Raw genomic sequence first — 19619 nt, 5'->3', positions numbered from 1 at the left:
ATAATATTATTACGATAGTCAAAACAGAATACACAAATCATATATTTATAAACAAATACAAGCGAAGATAGACATTGATAGTTGACATGTTTATTCATATTAAGTGACAGAAGTAGTACATATATAAAATACCTGCTCCATATTTGTCTTGTTCTGTGTTAAAACCGCGGGGTATACCTTCCTTTTTAAATATAGGCCACTCAGTCCTCACAAATAACACGGAACTATAAACTAAGATAGCGAACAACAAAGTATATTTGGTGATGCACGATTTAGCTCTATGTAACTCCATTTTCACCACTCGTCATCTCCAATAACATGACATTAAGACGACGATCTAATTGAACGTAGTTTATTCACAAAAACTACCTGTCCAAGCCGGTTGAATCGATTGATAAAGGGTGTCAAATGAATCTGGACATGGAAAAACGCGCAGGTCACAAATTAAATACACGATGTCAAAGGATTTCCAGTTGTATTAAACTGCAAAGTCAGGCAAACAATTCATGGCGTTTAGCACGGCGACTTTAATAAAATTTTATTGTATTTGTTTTAATAGACTTAGTTCTAAATCTTCATTCAAGTCTTCCGAGGATTACTTTGTTTTTTAAAGCAATCGACCAACTGACAGCCGACAGGAAAATCTCATTTCGACCAGGACAAAATAGTCGGTTAAATTAAAGATTTTATTTAACATATTTAATTTTAGAAAGACCTTAGAGATCTTCAAAAACACTTCAAAGATATATAACTCTATCATATTAATTTAAGATTTAGGTATATGCCATATTTATTTCTGATTTTAATGCACTTTATCACCAACTATTGAATGCAAAAACATGAATTATTATTTATTTTTGTTCATATTTGAAAGACAGTCATTCAATATACGACTATATGAAGTTTTCTTTAGGTCTAATGACAAACCTAATTAAATGAATTTAAGCATACACTTTTTTCATATCTATCATTCAGTTCGGCGACATCAGCCTATGTTACCTTTTTGGTTGGTAAAACCGTCAAAACTCCGTTAGAAAAACACAAACAACACCTCATCTTCACCACTACCTCCAGTAGAATACGTTACTTGCAAAATCCACATGCTTTGCGGCAGTCACTTTTCATGAAATTAGGATTTCTTGTGCATTCTCCTTTCGCTTTCCAATCATAACACCAAATGTTTTTATCGTAGCAATCTTAAATGCAGAATTAATAAAGCCAAAAGTAGCTACCTCAGTTAACCTGATCTGAATGAAAACATCCGACACAAACTACTGTGCTTTCTGGCTTTCAAAATCAATCGTTTTCCCAAGTTATAACATTAAAAAGACCTTGATTATCCAGCAAACAATTATGACACCAAATGTAACAATACTAATGTATACACATTGCGAGTTTATGGATTGTCAGTTTTTGAAGGATGTATTCAGTTATTCTCAAATTCCCGCCGTTAACGCGGGGAGGAAGGCTGGGGCTACCCTGGGGAAGAGCTGCACTATAACCTCAGTAGCTTGCCTTTGCTTAAACCTCTACTCACCGCACACGCGACAGGTCACGGGGCAATGGACTTCCATCCAAACCCGATTTTTCCGACACTCGTTGAAAGACCAATTTCTGCAGTAATTCCACTTGGGATCATTTTGACATCCTGTATAATTTCAAAAATATTGTCACATACACAACAGGCCCCAGGTCAGTTTCTGTACAAGTGCCTGTAGAAAGTCGCGAACAGACAGCCTATAGTCTTCATCAGATGACTGAAGAAAAGTCACGTATCGTGAAAAATGATGCTTAAAAACAAGCCAAAGAGATAATATTTCGACTGAACATGCGACAATATACTTTGGTTTTGTTATGCTTACCGCAAAAGTTGCATGACTTTTTACAGTTCTTATACATATAGTTAAATGACCTTTTGCAGTAACCAGCCTTTTGCCAATATTTGCACACCATGTACTTGTCTTTGCAATCTGAAGAAGAAAAAACTGAATTGATGCGTCCGGAGGATGCTTCGACGAAACAGACGTAAAAATCTTTAATCCGAATGTGCGTAATCAGTTATGATAGACCCTATACTGAGGATGGTTGTCGTAATTTACATCAATTTATTGTCGCTAGATGGACCTTATGACTGGCTTATTCAAGACATCTCCCACCAAATTGCTCTAGATTCGATCAATATCCTTGCCTCCCGAATTCTAAGCAAACCCTCTCGATCCACTTCAGGATAATGAAGCAGACAGAAAGAAAAGTTCAGTGTAATAACCTCTAGTCTAATTCCAGTAGCGAACCTTGATATATTTACCCGCGGGCTTAAATAATTGATTGATTATTGATAAATCAGCTTCCTAATAATCATTGGCTAAAACCGAACGATCCTCAGGGTCAATCTGACAATTTTTTTAATGCTGAAGTTCGCAGTTAGTTTGTAAGCTTGCAAATTAGAAAAAATGTAATCAGTTACCACAGCTGCCATCATCAAGAAAAACATCGTCAATAGCAATGTCTGAATACGGTTGTCTGCCAAGCCTCGCTTCAAATGCAAGCTACAAACGCACAAATAAAGCAAAATTATTCATTACAAAATTATTCATTACAATTATTCATCCAAACTCTTGTATAAAAGCAGAAAATTTTAGAAAAGAAAATACAGGCATATTCCATTATAACTATAGTCCCGAAATATTTAATTACTAGTCAACAGTTCCCTATTGTAAAGCCTGATTCTCATATGTCGTAATTCATCGGCGATGTTCTACGGTCCATTGCATGCCAGTGACCAATGAAGTAAATCTTTTTTTCAATAGGCAAAGCATTTTATGCATCAATAACCACCGACAATATAGACATCGCGATACGGGAGAACCTGGCCTAAGGCTGAGACAATGAGTTTTCAAATAGGGTCAGTCTGTCAAACGAGACGCGAAGGGTTAGCTAAAGCTGGATGCACCACGAACAATACCTTGAAAGGCTTGGAATAATCTAAAGTCAGCTCCTCTCCTCTCCATCCATTGCCTTGAGGACCTTTCTTAGTGAACAACACTCGCTGGGGCTGGTCTTTGATTATCAAACGCAATGTGAGCGATCCCATTGTTCGCCCGACCATATGATAGAAGAATCTGAAACATCGTTTGCCTGGTTTGGTTTTAGAAATAGATTTGCTAATAAGACGAGCTACGTCATTTCGTCGGCGACGACTTGACTCCACGTAAAGATAATAATCTGAAACACAGAGAAAAGATGCATTACATTTCTGGGCTATTTGTAAAAATATATTATTAAAACGTATTTGAATTAGACCGAAACTAATATATTTGTGGTTATTTATGTGAATCTTTCATCAGACAACGGTTTGTGAACAATTTCTGTAAGGTGGTTACCTAAAAAGTAGTTACCTAAACTTAATTTATCGATTTAAGCTTGTGTTGTACAAGTTTGCTTGAATTTCAACGATTAGTTAGGCTTTATGGGCTCTCGTTTTGTTCAAGTTTTCATTACCATTTTTGGAAAACTCAAAAACAAAATTCATATTCTATATATCCATACAGTTATGAGTACACCAGTTGGATTCTCTGAACAATATATATAGCATCTAACGTTTTCAGTGAAGAAAAAAACTTCATCACCTTTTTTAGTGGTGTGATCTGAGTGGGGCCCAGTCCTTTCTGTTGGCGTGTTTCCTTTCTTAATGATCCAGTTCAATCCTGGTGTATCGTAGATATCATTTTCCCACATCCCGAATCTACCATTACGAAAATCAGTATCGTCGTAATCTACAGGGTCGACATAAACATAAAAATATAATCGATTCCACTTACAGCATAATCCATACTTAAACTGTAAACAAGTACAGTTTTCTTTGGAATAACTGTATTTTAATTTGCCATCCAAAATGGCGTAAGGCTACAAATACGAACAATGACGTCGCTGTAAGGCCTCAATACGTCTGTTTTAAGAGCTGCATTTTATGATTGAGATCCATCTGTGTGTTGCTGTTTAAATAATACTAAACGTGATTGATATTTCACCGTCGGTCATCGGTTTGTACATAAAACACAAGAATGGGATAAAGTCGAGATGGCTTGTCTTCCCAACTCAACGCTTCCCTATATATTGGCTACAATTTAAATTAAAACAATTGATTGTATTCACCTAGATGACATCTTGGCTTGACGCACAATACTGTCTGTTTCGGCCTTCCTTTGCATGGCTTTCCATTATTTTTCGGCGCTGGATTATCGCATCTTCGTGTCCGGGTTTTTAAACCTTCGTTACAGGTGCGAGAACAGGCACTCCACGGGGCCCAATCACCCCAGTTGCCCCCAACTTTGACTAAAATTGAGCAGTAAGATTGTGAAATAGCCCTTATACTATCATTTCTACCACTAAACCTCAGTTTAACGCATTACACCAGGTCAGGCTTGCCTCATTGCAAGAACTTACGTGGACATTCGCTGCTGGTACACTTAACGTACTGGCTTTCCACGCCGTATCGGTTAGGACGTCCACCACAAGATTTCGGAGTATTCCCATAACAAAATCTCTGCCTGTTTTTGTAGCAGTATTTATCACAAGGTCCATAAGAACTCCAACGAGTCCATTCATTAACCTTGTTGGCTGTGTAATAAATCAATATTTGAATCATTAACAATGCTTGCTCTTTTTTTGCCTTGTCAACTGTCGTTAATTCATAATGTTCAACAACACTTGGACTGGGATAAAAAAGGATGTTATTTTACTCACATTTGCAACGGTACAAAGCATCCAGTTCTATAACATCCAGAGCGCTCATCTTCGAGCCACCAAGTTTGATCTTGCCTGGGGTATCTATGGCTGTCATTGTTTCAAGTTTCGGAGACTTGCTGAAGGCTTTGCCGCCGTAATGCATCACGCTGTTATGATTGTAGTTGATGTGAAGATTGTCAATTTGGCCGTGACTATACATCTTGAACTCGCTCTCAAATCCTACGATGAAAAGAAGAGATTTCACTCAAACGTAGTTAGGAGTGTATCCTAACTACGAATCATAAAGGTCCAGTAATTCTCTTATTGATCCAGTGTTACTACAGGAGGAAACCTAAACTAAACTAACTTTATTCATACTGGATAGCTCTATCAGTTCTAAACTGTTCTTCTTAGAGGTCCAGTAAGGATCATCTCTTATTGATCTAGTGTTACTACAGAAGGAAACCTAAACTAAACTAACTTTATTTATACTGGATAGCTCTATCAGTTCTAAACTGTTCTTCCTAGAGTTCCAGTAAGGATTATCTCTTATTGATCCAGTGTTACTACAGGAGGAAACCTAAACTAAACTAACTTTATTTATACTGGATAGCTCTATCAGTTCTAAATTGTTCTTCCTAGAGGTCCAGTAAGGATCATCTCTTATTGATCCAGTTTTACTACAGGAGGAAACCTAAACTAAACTAACTTTATTTATACTGGATAGCTCTATCAGTTCTAAATTGTTCTTCCTAGAGGTCTAGTAAGGATCATCTCTTATTGATCCAGTGTTACTACAGGATGAAACCTGAACTTAGCTAATTTGATTTATACTAGATAGCTCGATCAGTTCTAAACTGTTCTTTCCGGCACAGGAGATGCAGGAATCATGTTTAATGTAAATCTTTTTAAACCAGATACCTTTTTTGATATTTTGCCAATGAATCTTGATATGTTTTTGTCTATCAGGGCGACTTTGCTCGTGAAAAAATCCTGGAAGTCACGCAAAGATTTGATTGAAATCGAGTGAAAGAAGTTGGTCCGCCAGCATTCTGGTGTAAAGCTACGAAGGTTAACGTTGTCAGATTTCTTACCGACAGCATGTAACATTTCATGAATGATGATATCTTTATAATCACAATACTGTCCAATGGAGATGATTTGGGGGCCAGGACGTGCATACGATCTGCCAATTCTTGAATAGCATCTAGAGGTATGAAATCCATTAATCCAACTCATATTAATCAAGGGATTAACGTGAAGCTGAGGTTTAATCAATTTACTTAATTTACTGGTTAATCCTGCCGTGTTGGTTGAACTTACGGTAATAATTCCAAGCCCAATAGATCCTAAATACGCGAAGCAAATCCTTCAGATTATGTTAGGATTAGTTCTGGGATTAGCTCATTGATTAGTTTATGGTTGATTAGGATTAACCGCAATCCTAAAACTGATCCAAATCCCAACGTAATCTCAACGTTCCCACAACGTTCAAATTTTGTTTTTAATTATCTAGAATCTAATATTAGTACAAACTACTGTAATCGTTTATAAAATATTCAACTTTTCTACCCATTGAACTGGTTATTTATACTTACCCTTGACGTTTATCAAACAAGACATAGTTTCTGTCTCTCGCTTTTCTTGGCACAAACTTCACACAAGTCTTGCTATTGAACGTTCTGATCGCGTCCAAAATCTTATATTTGGCCCTATCTGAAAATGAAACTAAAGTTAAGAACAACAATAGCGATCCTGGGTTTGGCAACAAAGAAATTATTCTTAGCATCATTATCATTCAGCTATGTTATGAAAAGCTTTACCAAATCTTTCATCTTAATAGTTTTAAATAAATTTTGTTTTAGTTTTCTCTGTTGTCTCAACCTTATAAAGTCGCCAATCAATTATTTTATTTGGCAACGAGTATGTTTTTACTGCACATCACTTTAAACACGCCATTCAGTCAGTAATGCATGCAAGCAAACGCTGAAATCTTACACAAACTCGGCGATATTTCGTAAGGAACCTTCCTGAAATGCCATAACCATTTTAGATTTCTTGTTCCCTGCCTTTTGGCGGCATTTTCATCTCCATCTCTGAGCGCGTTGTCCTTTTTATGTTGTATGTTATAAAGTTCTTTGTCTTCCGGAATACTGACTTGGTCAAGAATGACATCACCTTCGAACAAATCATCTGCTATTTCTTGAGCTAATGATCGATAAACATCAGGATAACACGTAAACAAATAAACAAATAAATTATGATTTGGTTGAGGAAGAGGATTTCGGCAGTACAAATACAAAATATAACTTCTAAACGCATGATATCACCTTTTAGTTGAGCTCTTAGCCTTCTTCTTCGATCTAAATCTCTTTTATCGAGATTCCATGCACAAAATATCTTCTAGAATTCAAGATTCACGATTGAGGATTTCACAACCCACCTTCATTTGCGCTTATGATGTTATGTTCAATTTTATCTCTTTTGTAGCTCTCTGTCTCATTTAGGTAACTCTTTCTCCTTGAATTTATGGCCAATATACTATCCATAGCATTCCCGAATCGCCCAGGATCTAAACGAAATATTCACAATTTAACTTGCACCAGTTTGTAATACCACATAAAGTAATTTGATACAGTTTTAATTTAAAGGTAAAACTATTCACAAAAAATGTATGCAAAGGTTTAGGAATATAGCTTAATCAACGAATGATATATTGTAGAGATTGCTTTGGAGATTAATTTAGAATTCCAAGTTAAAAATATTTACCTTGAAACCAATTACCCGTGTGCAAATTAACAAACATTCCTTTGATAATTTTTTCCCCTAATTTTTTTACCGCCTTTTATTAAAACGATTTGTTACAACACATCGAACATTCGATTCACATTTCTCTTCCCACAAAATTTTGAGAGGATAGCTATACGCTGAAACAGGTCCTCCAGCGCAAACTCTACGTCGTAAAACCATATCATAAAAAAAATCGCAAAACGTATACCTGTTGCAGATCTTGAATTGTCAAGTTTGCTTGCCGCTAGCCGTTCCAACTCCGTGAAAAACCAAAGCCAAATGAAGTATGAGAGAAAATAAGCTTTCTTACTTTCTTTGAACATCTTGGTTCTCCTGAGTACATCGACTACATCTCTTGTTTGTTGATCAACGTAAGTCGATTAACGGCGTGCCGGAAAGTTAGAAGTTAAAAAAAAAGTAAATAAGGCCACACGTTTATTTTGATTACGACCTGTTTTAAGAGCAATTAACGCTTCTTTTGACACTCTTTAGGGTAATTATTGTGTTATGATATTCATAGTAATGACGGTGTTCCAACTTCCAACCAATTCTTTTAACTATAGGGTGTTGTTCCACAAAGTTTCGCATTCCCCAGCTCAGAGCAAAATCTCATTATTAAGTTTTCGAGTACCGTTTAGGATAATATTTAAAAACCTAAAGAGGATAATTTTAAGGCCATAGGATTGTGTAAACATCAAAAAAGAATAGTAAACATTCTCTATCTTAGAAATTGCATCAATCATCGACTAGTGCAGGACACCATCGTGTCGAAGCATTCCCATGCGTATATAGAGTAGGTTTATAATATTGACGTGTCTGTCATTCTGTCTGAAGATGACAATCTCAACCTGTGTCTTGTTCGAATCATATTTTGACTCTCAAGATGTCCTGTTTATTCGGAATTTGTTTTTTACTTTAATTTTTTAAAGTCTCTGTACTAACCCGTGACGTCTCTGTCCTTGGTATTTCGCGATATATTATATAGCTTTGTCTCGCAGGTATATTGCAGAAATGAAGAAGTCAAGAAAGTTTAAAAACAAGTGTTTATTTATATACATCGCCCTTTTACAATTTATCTATTTAGATTCAGACGTCGAACTTTTCATGTGCCGCACCTGATGTTAATGAAGCGAAAGTCTTTGTTTTTAGTTCATTTTCATACGATTCGGCGAATGAAAATTTCGACGTTCTTAGTTTTTCAATCTTTGTGTTATACAAAGTTCACCATATGATTCGTCGGTAAGATACGAGTTACAGTTAAATGTCGGTCGTTTATGCATGGAGGAGAACTATTTAATCCTTATACTAAATATCAATTCTTGACAATTTATTAAAACATTTATTTCAATATGGTTAATTGATGCTTTTCTGACTAAAATCTAAAACAATAGGGAAGTCTGCAATGGTAGCCTGAAATTACATGTAATTTATCACCAATTTTCTCAGAGAAATAGAAATAAGAAGCTGCGTGGCTTATCGACCCCGGCCATTCAGACGTTTTCCACTCTGTTTTGATACGTTTGCGCTCTTGATGTATTTTAATGCTATCCCATATTTCCCCATCTTGAGAAATAGTCCATGCAACACTGCGCAGGACATTGATTGGTGCACTGGTACTGACAAGGTGCTGGACAAGGTACGGGGGGAGGGGGAGGCGGTGGAGGAGGAGGGGGTGTGCAACACGTTGTAGGACAGGCAGGTTCACAAGATGGCGGCTTGCATTTACTAGGACATGGTTTTGACGGAGCTATTATGAACGATAATTGGATTAATTGAGTTTATTCATGGTCTTTATAAGTTTATTCAGTATTTTTAAATCATTTTAATTAATATCTTTAAATAATTTAATTAGAATTTGAAATTTTTTTAGCAATTTTCTCGCTCAAAAAAGCCGGACAAGCAACGATTTCAAATGGAAGAAAGGTCATATTTTATATACTTCAAGATTTTTAAAAAATGGACATAAAATGGTTATCACGTACGCCAACAGTTGATGGATAAAAAATAGGCTGATACATGTGAAAAAGTGATGCTTTCGAACCTACCAGCACAGTTTTTCCCATCGAAGAAGTACCCCGGCAGACACACACAAATCCCGTAAACACATTTAGATTGCGAGGGGCAGTCTGAACAACCAACAGCTGCAAAACAGAAAGTGTAGAGTTGTCTGTGTTCACACGACATTCATCAGGGCATTTACTATGCTATATGCTGAATCTCCCTGATATTTATCAACTCGAGGTAGAAAGATTTATCCTACTTACGTTTACATGTTGCTCCATCTCCAACGAAACCCATGTTGCAAACACACTTACTGACTTTACAAGTCGCATGAGGACTACAACCACCACATTTCTTAACTGAAAAACAAAGGTTTTTTAAATCTCATAAAGATTCAAAACCATTTCAAAAGCAACAACGTACTTTTGGTGCATTGGTAACCATTTCCACTGTAGCCAACGCGACACTGGCATTTTCCTTTCACACAAATGGCTCTGATATCGCATCTGTCGCAGTCATCCACTACAAGAGAAGAATATAAAAAGTTAAACAATTCAAACCCAAACAATCAAGAGAAGAAGAAGTAAAGACAATAATTTCATCAGCTTAAATTGGCCGTAAAACACTGATAACTATATTATAAAGGCGGCTTAACACCAGTGTGGCTGTGCAACTTTCCTTGCAACTTGCAATTCAATTCTACGTACACCTGAAGCATCTGAAGTTGTCAAATACAAACATTTCTTACGATCTTCTAATGTTTTCTTGATTGCATTGCAAGTTGCAAGAAGGATTGCATTGTGTGACAGCGCCTTGAAGCAGAGATGCTTCGAAAGTTCTTGTGCAGAATTTATAACTAAACACCTTACCTTGGCAATTAGTTCCTCTGTAATGCCCCACACACTGGCATTTATATCCGTTTGGACTCTCCGTGCAAATTCCTCCGTTAAGACACGGACTGGGATGACAATAGCTCTTCGCAGTTTCTGTACACAGCTTGCCAGTGAATTGTGGCAGACATTTGCAAGCGAAATCCACATTCCCGATGGGAAGGCAAGTCCCACCGTTTTGACAAGGGTTTGGCGTGCACTTGTTGAGCGATGGAAGATTGTGTGGAGGTGGGGGAGGTGCTGGGGGTGCACGACCTGGGGAGAATCCCACTGGGGTTGTTGGTGTTGGTAGGCGACCAGGACTTTGGCCTACGACAGGCGGATTCGTCGGTGAGGTAACTGCAAAATATTCGTAATATTTCGTTCACTATTTGGGATGTAGATTGGATATTTGAGATATAATTGTAAAGCAAGTTAAGATGTTCAACCACTGCGAGATGTATTCGTGGTGTTCTCGTGCGTGTTGCGAATACACAAAACGCCGTTTTCCGGCGGACTCGACATTGGTCGAATAAACCGGAAAATGTTGAATTCGACCATGGTCGAGTCCGTCGGAAAATGATGATTCGACCATGGTTGAGACGGCCAGAAAACGGCGTATTCGACCATGGTTGAGACCGCCAGAAAACGGCGTATTCGACCAAGGTCGAGTCTCCCAGAAAACGGCGTATTCGACCATGGTCGTCGTATACTAAACACAAAATAAACAAAACATTTTAGTAAACAAAGTCGTTCAGTCATTTATAGTGAGTTTCCTTTCGAGAAAATGCCTCTATTTGAACGTTAAAAACCAGCAAGGATTGTTTCAAAACACTAAAATTTCTAAAATAATATCAAAACACTAAAATTTCTCGCTAAAAACACTTAAAAAACGTTTAGGCGTTTAAATCTTGACATTTCAAAGCGTGTGCCTTATTAGTCGTTTTCTATGCATATACTTGTTAGGGACCGCCCCCCGAGACCAGGAAAAGCTTAAATACGTTAAATTTATCTTCGCTCTCAAGGCTTGCCACTGTAGCTGATTCGTCTATGACGCTAGGCGTGTGGCATACAGCCCACTCTGTTTCTCACTGAGACGTAACGGTTAGGTGCACATACATCATGGTCTGGGGGCCGTAGTGCATCTCCCCCTTAGACGGCCGTTAAGATGTGAGTTATGGGGGGGAGTTCTTCCTATAGCAACTGTCCTTGCACCTTTCGTAGTTGTAATCTATGCTGGTATATCGCAGCTGGTTGCAATATCACCGGTTAGATTGTGGCATAGAGCTGGATGATCTCTTTTGGGTGTTTTTAGGTTCTTTCCGAAATTTTTTTTTTCTTTAAATTTTTCTTTTCCATACAAAAAATACTGTTATTAAACAGATATGGAACTGATATGGTTCGAAAAAAAAATTATATCGACTAAAAACCACCATAATTAGCCCCTGAGTACTCTCCCCAGTCTCTGCATGGCTGAGTCTCTGAATTAAACATTACCAGAGACCATGGTCGAATACGCCATTTTCCGGCGAACTCGACCATGATCGAATACGCCACATACTTGGTTTGCAAGTGCCGGGAGAACCTGCGCCAACATATCCGGAATTACAGGTGCACTTTCCTTTGTCGCATTTGGCATTTGGGTCACAATTGCACTTATCCTCTGCAAAGAGAGAAGATTGAAATGGTTAGATGGAATTGTGTCCAGTTTTCATAAACGTTAACAATGAAGAATTGATTGATCATCCTTCATTTGTATGGTAAATGAAAAATTGAATTGTAACAAGATTCATGCGTATCTTGATAATACAGAAGATGCTATTTTTTCACCACTCTATTCTGATACCCATGTGAGTGGACAGAACACAGTTCATACCTTCGCATTTTTTTCCAGTGTAGCGTATTGGACATTGACATATATATGTTGTGGATTCCGAAACGCATTCTCCTCCATTCTGACAAGGGTTGGGATGGCAAAAACTGGCATCTGAAGTATGTAAATAAATAAAAATTCTCCTCTGATTTATAATACCGTAGATAAGAACGAATATTTCCCATCATCAACTTCTCCACCACTGTACTTACGTTCACAGTTTGGGCCCCTGAAGTCCATAGGGCAAGTGCATTCATATCCATGATTATTACAAGGCATCCCTCCAACACAGGTGATTCCTATGCGATCCGTGCATGTCCCCCCGTTCAAACAAGGAGAAGCAAGACAAGGCTTTGGCTCTGAAGAGAAGAAGCCCAGTTAAGGCTGGTGGCTTGCTTGGTTGTATAAACCAGAGGGACGAGACGAAATGCAAGAAGTGCGAATTGGTTGCTACTGCACGAGGGAATAATTATATCCTCGCATACCTTGGCACGTTTTCCCCATGAAACCATCGGCGCAAATGCATTCATATTCTGAGGCATGATCATGGCACTGTCCCCCGTTATAACAAGGGTTAGGGTGACATCTGCTTAACACTGAAAAAGATGAGATAGGATGCCAACTGAAGGTGTGGCCTTTCTATATGCATGCATCGATGAAGGAAGAGGAATCAGTGAGAACAGACAGACGGCAAACCTTCACAGTATTGTCCATTGCCAGTATAACCATCCACACACGCGCATTTGCCATCCTTACACGAGGCATGGTCGTGACAGGAGTAACACTCCGGCTGTGCTTCCACTAAAAAGGAAACATATTTGTTAACGTTCTTGTGTGAAAAGTTTTTTTTAAATGGACATAGATCTATTCAGACCAAATAAAGTTAGTTTACAGCAGTTCTTTTTTATCCTACCTTCGCAGTGCATTCCTCCAAAATCATGGGGACATTGGCATTTATAGTCGCCATAATCCAGGGCCAAACATTTCCCACCGTTTATGCACGGGTTATCGCTACATGGAGTGTGCACCGCATCTGAAATGCAGAAACGTCAAGTGTGAAACGGCATTTAAAGAAATTTGCCATTCGGATTTTCTGACGGATTACCTTCGCAGGTTCTTCCCTTCCAATTATCTGGACAATGGCAAAGATATTTCTCGCCCATTTCCCTGCACGTTCCACCATTTCGACAAGGGTCCAGATCGCATGGTGGAATCTTTTCTGTAAAAAATGGAATTGACAGTTTAATTTTACAAAAATTTACTCCATCCATCGTTACCACAGCTCAATGAGGTTTCTACACTCTTGAAGCCAAAGTGTTTGCCATCCCATACCTTCACAGGTCATCCCACGATATCCATGACCACACTTACATAGAAACTGACCACCCTCAATGTTCTTACATATCCCTCCATTGTCACAGGGATTCTCGTTACAGACGTCAAACTCTATGATGATACGTAAAAAACTGCTCAGGAGGCTCTTTCAATTTCCTGAAATTATTTCCTAAGTGCGAGACCCCCACCTGCACAATCGTGTCCCATGTAACCATGTTTGCAATTACATTCATACCCAGACTCTTTATTATTGCAGTGGCCCCCATTTAAACATGGGTTATCTTGTCCGCAATAATCATGAACTAAAGAACAAAAATAGCGGACGTTTTTACCACAATTTTCACAAGGAAATCTGTTATGGCAGCTTCAAGCTGAATATTACCTTCGCAGTGAACGCCATTGAAATTTTCTGGACATTCACAATGGTAGCTTTCTCCCGTTTCCAAACAAGTCGCGCCATTCTTGCAAGGATTAGGAAGACACTTGCTAAGTTCTACGAACAGAAATGACCATTCAAAACGCAATTGCTTTCAAGCATGTAAACGTGGTGGATATCTCACGAGCAGTAAAAGATCTTAGTTTGCAATAGTAAGATTGGGGAAGCTTATCGACAAGTTATAACAAAGTTGAACAAATATTTACTTCGAGTTTCTACAAAAATCTCACCCTCCAATAGCTTACTCCTGGACCGTAGTCAAATAAAATTTTGTCAGGATTAAAATGCGTACTTGACAAAATGGGAGGTCTGAGATTCACACGAGAACTTACCTCCACAGTTGTATCCCGTGTACCCTCGAATACAGGTACATTTATAGTTATCTCCATCATCATAACAATTTCCACCATTCTTGCACGGGTTGGGAACGCATTGGTTTCTTTCTAGGAAGGAAAGTTTGGAGCTCCTAGTTCAGATGAAGTACTTCATTAAAAATCTAGACAAGACAGAGGGGACCCTCCTCGTCACCTCTCTAATCGCTCACAGTCAATTCGACCTATCCCTACCTTCACAGCTGTGTCCCTTGAATCCCGCGGGACAAGAACATTCGTAGGACGAAGAAAACGCTGTGCAGCTGCCTCCGTTCTGACAGGGATTTGGGAAACACTTTGCTCGTGAGAAAACTAAAGAAAGACAACATTCTTGATTCCGGCAATTTTCCTATGGCATCAAAAATCGTTCCACCTTCGTGAATTGTACAGATTTTTGTGCATGGTAGAAAACATCTTTAAATATAAGAGGCTCGTGCGACTAGATCCTGTGCACCAGGCTTCACAAATCTTAGGCAAGAAAAACGGAAGCACCTGGATCCAGAGAAGACAACTATCATAATGATTCCTTTACCTTTGCGATGCAAATGGTGATGTGTGGTTTGGTGTTCGTGATAGCCCACTGGATAACCAAAATATCCAGCCAGATTTGCTTGAGGTACCACTGGCAAACCTCCCTCCAATGGCATTCCTTGAAATCCACCGAGTGGCGCTTGGAGAAGCATCGGTGCACCCCCTTGGGGACCTATCGGCACTGGCATTGCCCCGGGGGATAGAAACTGCCTATTCTGCAACGCTTTCTCCTGTGACAGAGGGGAGCCCAATGGTAAATGCGGCGAACTTTGGCCCGCAACCTGAGGTACTTCAGACTGAAGTGCAGGCGTTGGAGCTGTATTTTCTTGACCGTTTGTTTTCGATAGCGCGCTTAAGAAGGTTTTAAACGGCACAGAGCCGTAAATGTGAATTGGCTTGAAGGTTGTCGACCGAAGCGAGGTCAAACGAGATCTCACAGATGGAGAAGCAGTCTTCAATTGAAGTACCTTCAAAGGTCGCCTTAATGAAACCCCGGAAGCCATGTTGTTTAAAGCAAGACTCGTTTGTTCGGCCATTGTCCGCTTTAATACGTCGTTTGTTGCATTTTTTATTTTCTCGCTAGAAACCTGTCGTACAAACGAGTCGCCATCTTGAACTGGAATCTTCGATGTACTTTTAAGCGATTTCTGCCCTTTTAAACGGCCATTATGCAGTTCAATTTTCGTTTTATGTTCATTTGTAGACTTCCCGTTAGTTTTAGCAAGTTTCCCTTGTACTCCAGACAGCAAAAACCAGCTTACAATAGCCAATATTATGACATTTGTCTTCGCCATGGAAAGGCCAGACAACGACCAGTACTGAAAAGATAACTTAAAATACTTCGGTAGTGATTCCACTTTATCTCTTCACATTTTATTTTTGTTTTGTTGGGTTTCCTCGTTTCATAATTTTTCAAAAACGGTATTGTATTTAATACCGATTATTTCGACTTTTTTCGTTTGATAATCGTAAGATTGTTTTAAAATGGCAAATTACAAAACATGGCAAAAATGTTTGCGGCCACCCGTAGATCGATGAAAGCAGCCAAGCAAGCGTGTTCTTTATTCAAATATATGTATTATATTGCAAGATAAGGATTTAAAGGTCGAAAGATCACGTAAGAACCTCTGTTGTATACTGTACGAAAGTGGTCTGTGAATTTCTGAGTGCAGAACTTTTCTGCCGTTAGCAAACGCGTGATATTGAAGTCAATTGAAATGGCTACGTTATTTATTAGTTCCGAAGAACTCTTCATTTTATTAGCAAAGGAGTTTCTTTAAGCTAGCGTTCAACTGTTTACATGTATTTTACATTTTTTATCGGATTATTCTACGTTAATTGACCGAAAACGACTTGCTTTTATCTTTTTAGTAATTAGCTAGTCAAGTTTGCTTTAAGATTATCCAAATGTCAAATGGTGTTGCATATAGATATAAGTTAGATTATAGTATATATAGTTAAATATTTATGGATGTTTTTAAAGATGGAGATAACAATTTAGATATAAAATTAGATTTAGTCCTATACGACGGAATACATGTTTAAGGTTTAAAAAGGATATTTAATATACATCGCACAATATATGACAATATAATACACTATTTTACACACTATTTCATTTGACACATGTTGCCATAGTAACCCTTTGGACATTTGCAAGAGAAGCCGTCATTCGTGTAACCGCTGGTCAACTCACTGACGACGCACTGGCCCCCATTCAGACAAGGGTTGGCGCGACAGGGATTGAGAACTAGCAACAAAACAATTTGAGAACATTTCAGAAATACATTTTTTCATTATTTTCTGTCGTCAAATTCCTACTTTTGACGAAAACAACACAAACTGAAACACAACCAACCTTCGCAATGGTCTCCAGTATATTGTCCTGTACATGCGCAGTTATAACGATTTCCCGCAACGGAACATTTCCCATTATTTGCACAAGGATTAGGGTTGCACAAGGTGACTGAAAGAAATCGTGCTATTGCTTTATCTTCTCGCTTCTGTATCGTGTATAATATAGTTCAGGGTGCATATGTATAAACATATAGTGTATGATTATGTTAGGGCCTGTTTAAATGAAGCGAGTTATCTCGGCTAGGCGAGGTAAAAAATGCAATGAAAGACTGACCAGTTTCAGCCTTTGATGTGATGCACTTTTTACCTCGCGTAGTCGGAATAACTCACTCAATGTAAACAGGCTTTTAGTTTGCATATCAAAAAGTGTCACAGCTTACCTTCGCAATTCTTTCCTACAAATCCTTTCAGACATGCGCATCTGTAACCAACCGCCTTCTCTATACACGTTCCTCCATTGACACAAGGATCATTCTTGCATTCACTGGACACTAGAGTGAACCAACAGATGAATATCTTTGTCCGTGAATTCTTGACTCAGAGTTATTGTTTTCACCGCAAACTTACCTTCACAGAGTTCCCCTTTGAATCCCAAAGCGCAGGAACATTCAAATTGACGATCATTTCTATCGATGCACGTCGCTCCATTCTTGCATGGATTAGGGAAACAAAAAGCTTTGTCTGTGGAGAGAATATGGTCAACTTAGTTGAATTTTTGTGCAGATAAAAGTTTTATCTTTCGTGTGTTATACACCATTTCTTACTTTGACATCTATCTCCTTTATATCCCAATTTACAAGTGCAATGGTATCCATCATCCATTTCGGTACAGGCGGCCTCGTTATTGCATGGATTGGGAACACACGAATCTTTCACTACAGCAAAGAAAAACTTTACAACGTGAAAATTTTGAATGCCACTAGACCATATGGTATAATATCTTTGGTCAAAGTCTTAAGGAAAGAAAGTCATCACGATAGAACCTAGGGAAAAAAGCAAACAGATATTGATGAATACAATAAAACGGTGATGCTCACGTTCACAAGCTTTTCCCTTGGATCCAACTGCGCAGGTGCAAGTGAAGTCTCCTTGACCAAGCTCAGTACAGGTCCCTGCATTCTTACATGGATTATTAAGACAAGCTCGTTTGACTAAAAGAGAAAGTGTAGTCCAAGGTATAGTTTCAGTTCAACTCGTGGCATTCGGTGGCAAATTCTTGACACAAACTCTTCCACTGCTCTCACAAAAATATGATGATGTGAACACGGTCAGACTTACATTCACAATGTTGTCCAAGGTATTGCTCAGGACAGTCGCAATAAAATCCATGACTTGTTCTCACACAAACACCGCCATGATAGCAAACATGATGGCTACAAGCGCCTGGTAGATGAAAAAGAGATAAACATCATGGTTATAATAGAAGAAACTATGAATGATACAATCCACAAATCAATTTTGAGAGGAAGACATTCAAGCGCCTGATGGAAGAAAGAGATAAACATCATGGTAATAATAGAAGAAACTGTGAATGATACAATTCACAAATCAATTTTGAGAGGAAGACATTCAAGCGCCTGATAGAAGAAAGAGATGAACATCATGGTAATAATAGAAGAAAATGTGAATGATACAATCCACAAATCAGTTTTGAGAGGAAGACATTCAAGCGCCTGGTAGAAGAAGGTCAGATGTTGTAGATGAACGTAAATAATGATGTTAATAATCAAACTTCCAAGTGTCTCAGTTGTCGGGAAATTCTGTGATCCAGGCTGCCTCTTTAGAATGAATGGGTGATATAAATCACAATATCTGAACTCTACTGGACCGCCAGGAAGGACAACTTATTTTACATTTCAGTAGAAAAACAAAACTTGCTTTACCTGTGTGAAGGCCTGGGTTGGGAAACGCTACAAAACGACGAGGAATCGCACCAGCTGAAATCAAAGATGGCGCGCCAAAGATATATTGCCTTTTTGTATTCTCAGGCGTCGAATCTTGTGTTCCACTAATTTTCTGTTGCATATCGCCTTTAGAAGGCCCTATAATATGTCCACGTTCATCTTTGTGAAGTTTTTCTTCCGTCTTGCTTGTTTTCTTCTGCGTTTTACCAATATTATCTTTTCTTTTGAACGTATTAAATGTCTTGTCTAGATCTGAGCTTAGTTTCCATTCGTTTTTAACTCTGTCATCATTAATCTTCAAAGAGCCATGTTCGTGAACGGTCTTTTGGTCTGTTGACGTCAAGCTTTCGACACATGTCAAGATTAGAAATCCAACGACAGTGACATAAAAGCCATCTCGAACACACATGTTTCCTTGGAATCACAAGCAATAAACTACATCGCAAAGATTGATCGAAAGACTTCTTTCAATACGTATAAATTGTTGTCCTCCATGTTTTTGAACTTTGAATACACAAATATTTGCCTATCAAAGGATTAATCACACGGGCAATTTGCAGAAGTCAGCCTTGCGTTGCATATTTACCTGCCGAAATAATCGGTTATATATACGATTTCTGCAGCTAGATGTGTCCAGCCCAAGACCTCATTTCATGCTTCATCATGATCTAGTATTAGTCAAATTGAATAAACATATTCTGAACTGATTCTTAACGAGAGGCTTGACGATTTTCCACGGTTTTTGAGCGTTTTCGACGCCTTTTCCATGTTGTCCAAGCCTCCAAGGAAAATGAAGTCGGTTCAACTTCTGTCGTAAATTGATACAAAAAGGTTACCCTGTGCACTTGGCTCAAATTTCCTATAGCCGTTTTGCAACCAGTTTACGAAAAGATGACATATCAGGTTCAACAGGACTTATGTGATTCG

At 38.4% G+C, this 19619-nt stretch overlaps 3 protein-coding genes across 3 annotated transcripts; all 3 read right to left on the bottom strand.

The window, feature by feature from the left end:
- Positions 1 to 755: 755 nt before the first annotated feature.
- Positions 756 to 7904, bottom strand: LOC114528384. The gene is made up of 15 exons (XM_028550002.1): positions 7724 to 7904; positions 7169 to 7297; positions 6724 to 6933; positions 6324 to 6441; positions 5820 to 5932; positions 5647 to 5718; positions 4744 to 4965; positions 4444 to 4617; positions 4153 to 4332; positions 3627 to 3773; positions 2963 to 3222; positions 2465 to 2546; positions 1863 to 1970; positions 1538 to 1648; positions 756 to 1196 (listed from the first exon to the last, which is right to left on the bottom strand). The coding sequence occupies exons 1-15, from the start codon at positions 7836 to 7838 to the stop codon at positions 1084 to 1086; spliced, it is 2154 nt and encodes a 717-aa protein (XP_028405803.1). The 5' UTR covers positions 7839 to 7904; the 3' UTR covers positions 756 to 1083.
- Positions 7905 to 8561: 657 nt separating this feature from the next.
- Positions 8562 to 13287, bottom strand: LOC114528520 (fibropellin-1-like). Its single transcript, XM_028550178.1, has 11 exons — positions 13172 to 13287; positions 12955 to 13059; positions 12744 to 12854; positions 12471 to 12617; positions 12262 to 12372; positions 11947 to 12048; positions 10386 to 10745; positions 9940 to 10038; positions 9780 to 9875; positions 9561 to 9656; positions 8562 to 9262 (listed from the first exon to the last, which is right to left on the bottom strand). The coding sequence occupies exons 1-11, from the start codon at positions 13182 to 13184 to the stop codon at positions 9060 to 9062; spliced, it is 1443 nt and encodes a 480-aa protein (XP_028405979.1). The 5' UTR covers positions 13185 to 13287; the 3' UTR covers positions 8562 to 9059.
- On the bottom strand, positions 13253 to 19249 carry LOC114528383 (fibropellin-1-like). Its single transcript, XM_028550000.1, has 17 exons — positions 18672 to 19249; positions 18067 to 18171; positions 17826 to 17939; positions 17553 to 17663; positions 17356 to 17469; positions 17169 to 17279; positions 16790 to 16897; positions 16543 to 16681; positions 16057 to 16068; positions 14933 to 15795; positions 14596 to 14712; positions 14362 to 14472; positions 13976 to 14086; positions 13782 to 13895; positions 13591 to 13704; positions 13364 to 13477; positions 13253 to 13269 (listed from the first exon to the last, which is right to left on the bottom strand). Exons 1-17 carry the CDS (start codon positions 19099 to 19101, stop codon positions 13253 to 13255), a joined length of 2805 nt encoding a protein of 934 aa, XP_028405801.1. The 5' UTR covers positions 19102 to 19249.
- Positions 19250 to 19619: the final 370 nt, after the last annotated feature.

This window comes from Dendronephthya gigantea, unplaced genomic scaffold, assembly GCF_004324835.1.
Source record: "Dendronephthya gigantea isolate DGI-Jeju-01 unplaced genomic scaffold, DenGig_1.0 000050F, whole genome shotgun sequence".
Lineage (NCBI taxonomy): Eukaryota > Metazoa > Cnidaria > Anthozoa > Malacalcyonacea > Nephtheidae > Dendronephthya > Dendronephthya gigantea.
Note: the sequence above shows the minus strand (reverse complement) of the source record. Positions and strands in the feature narration are given on the sequence as shown.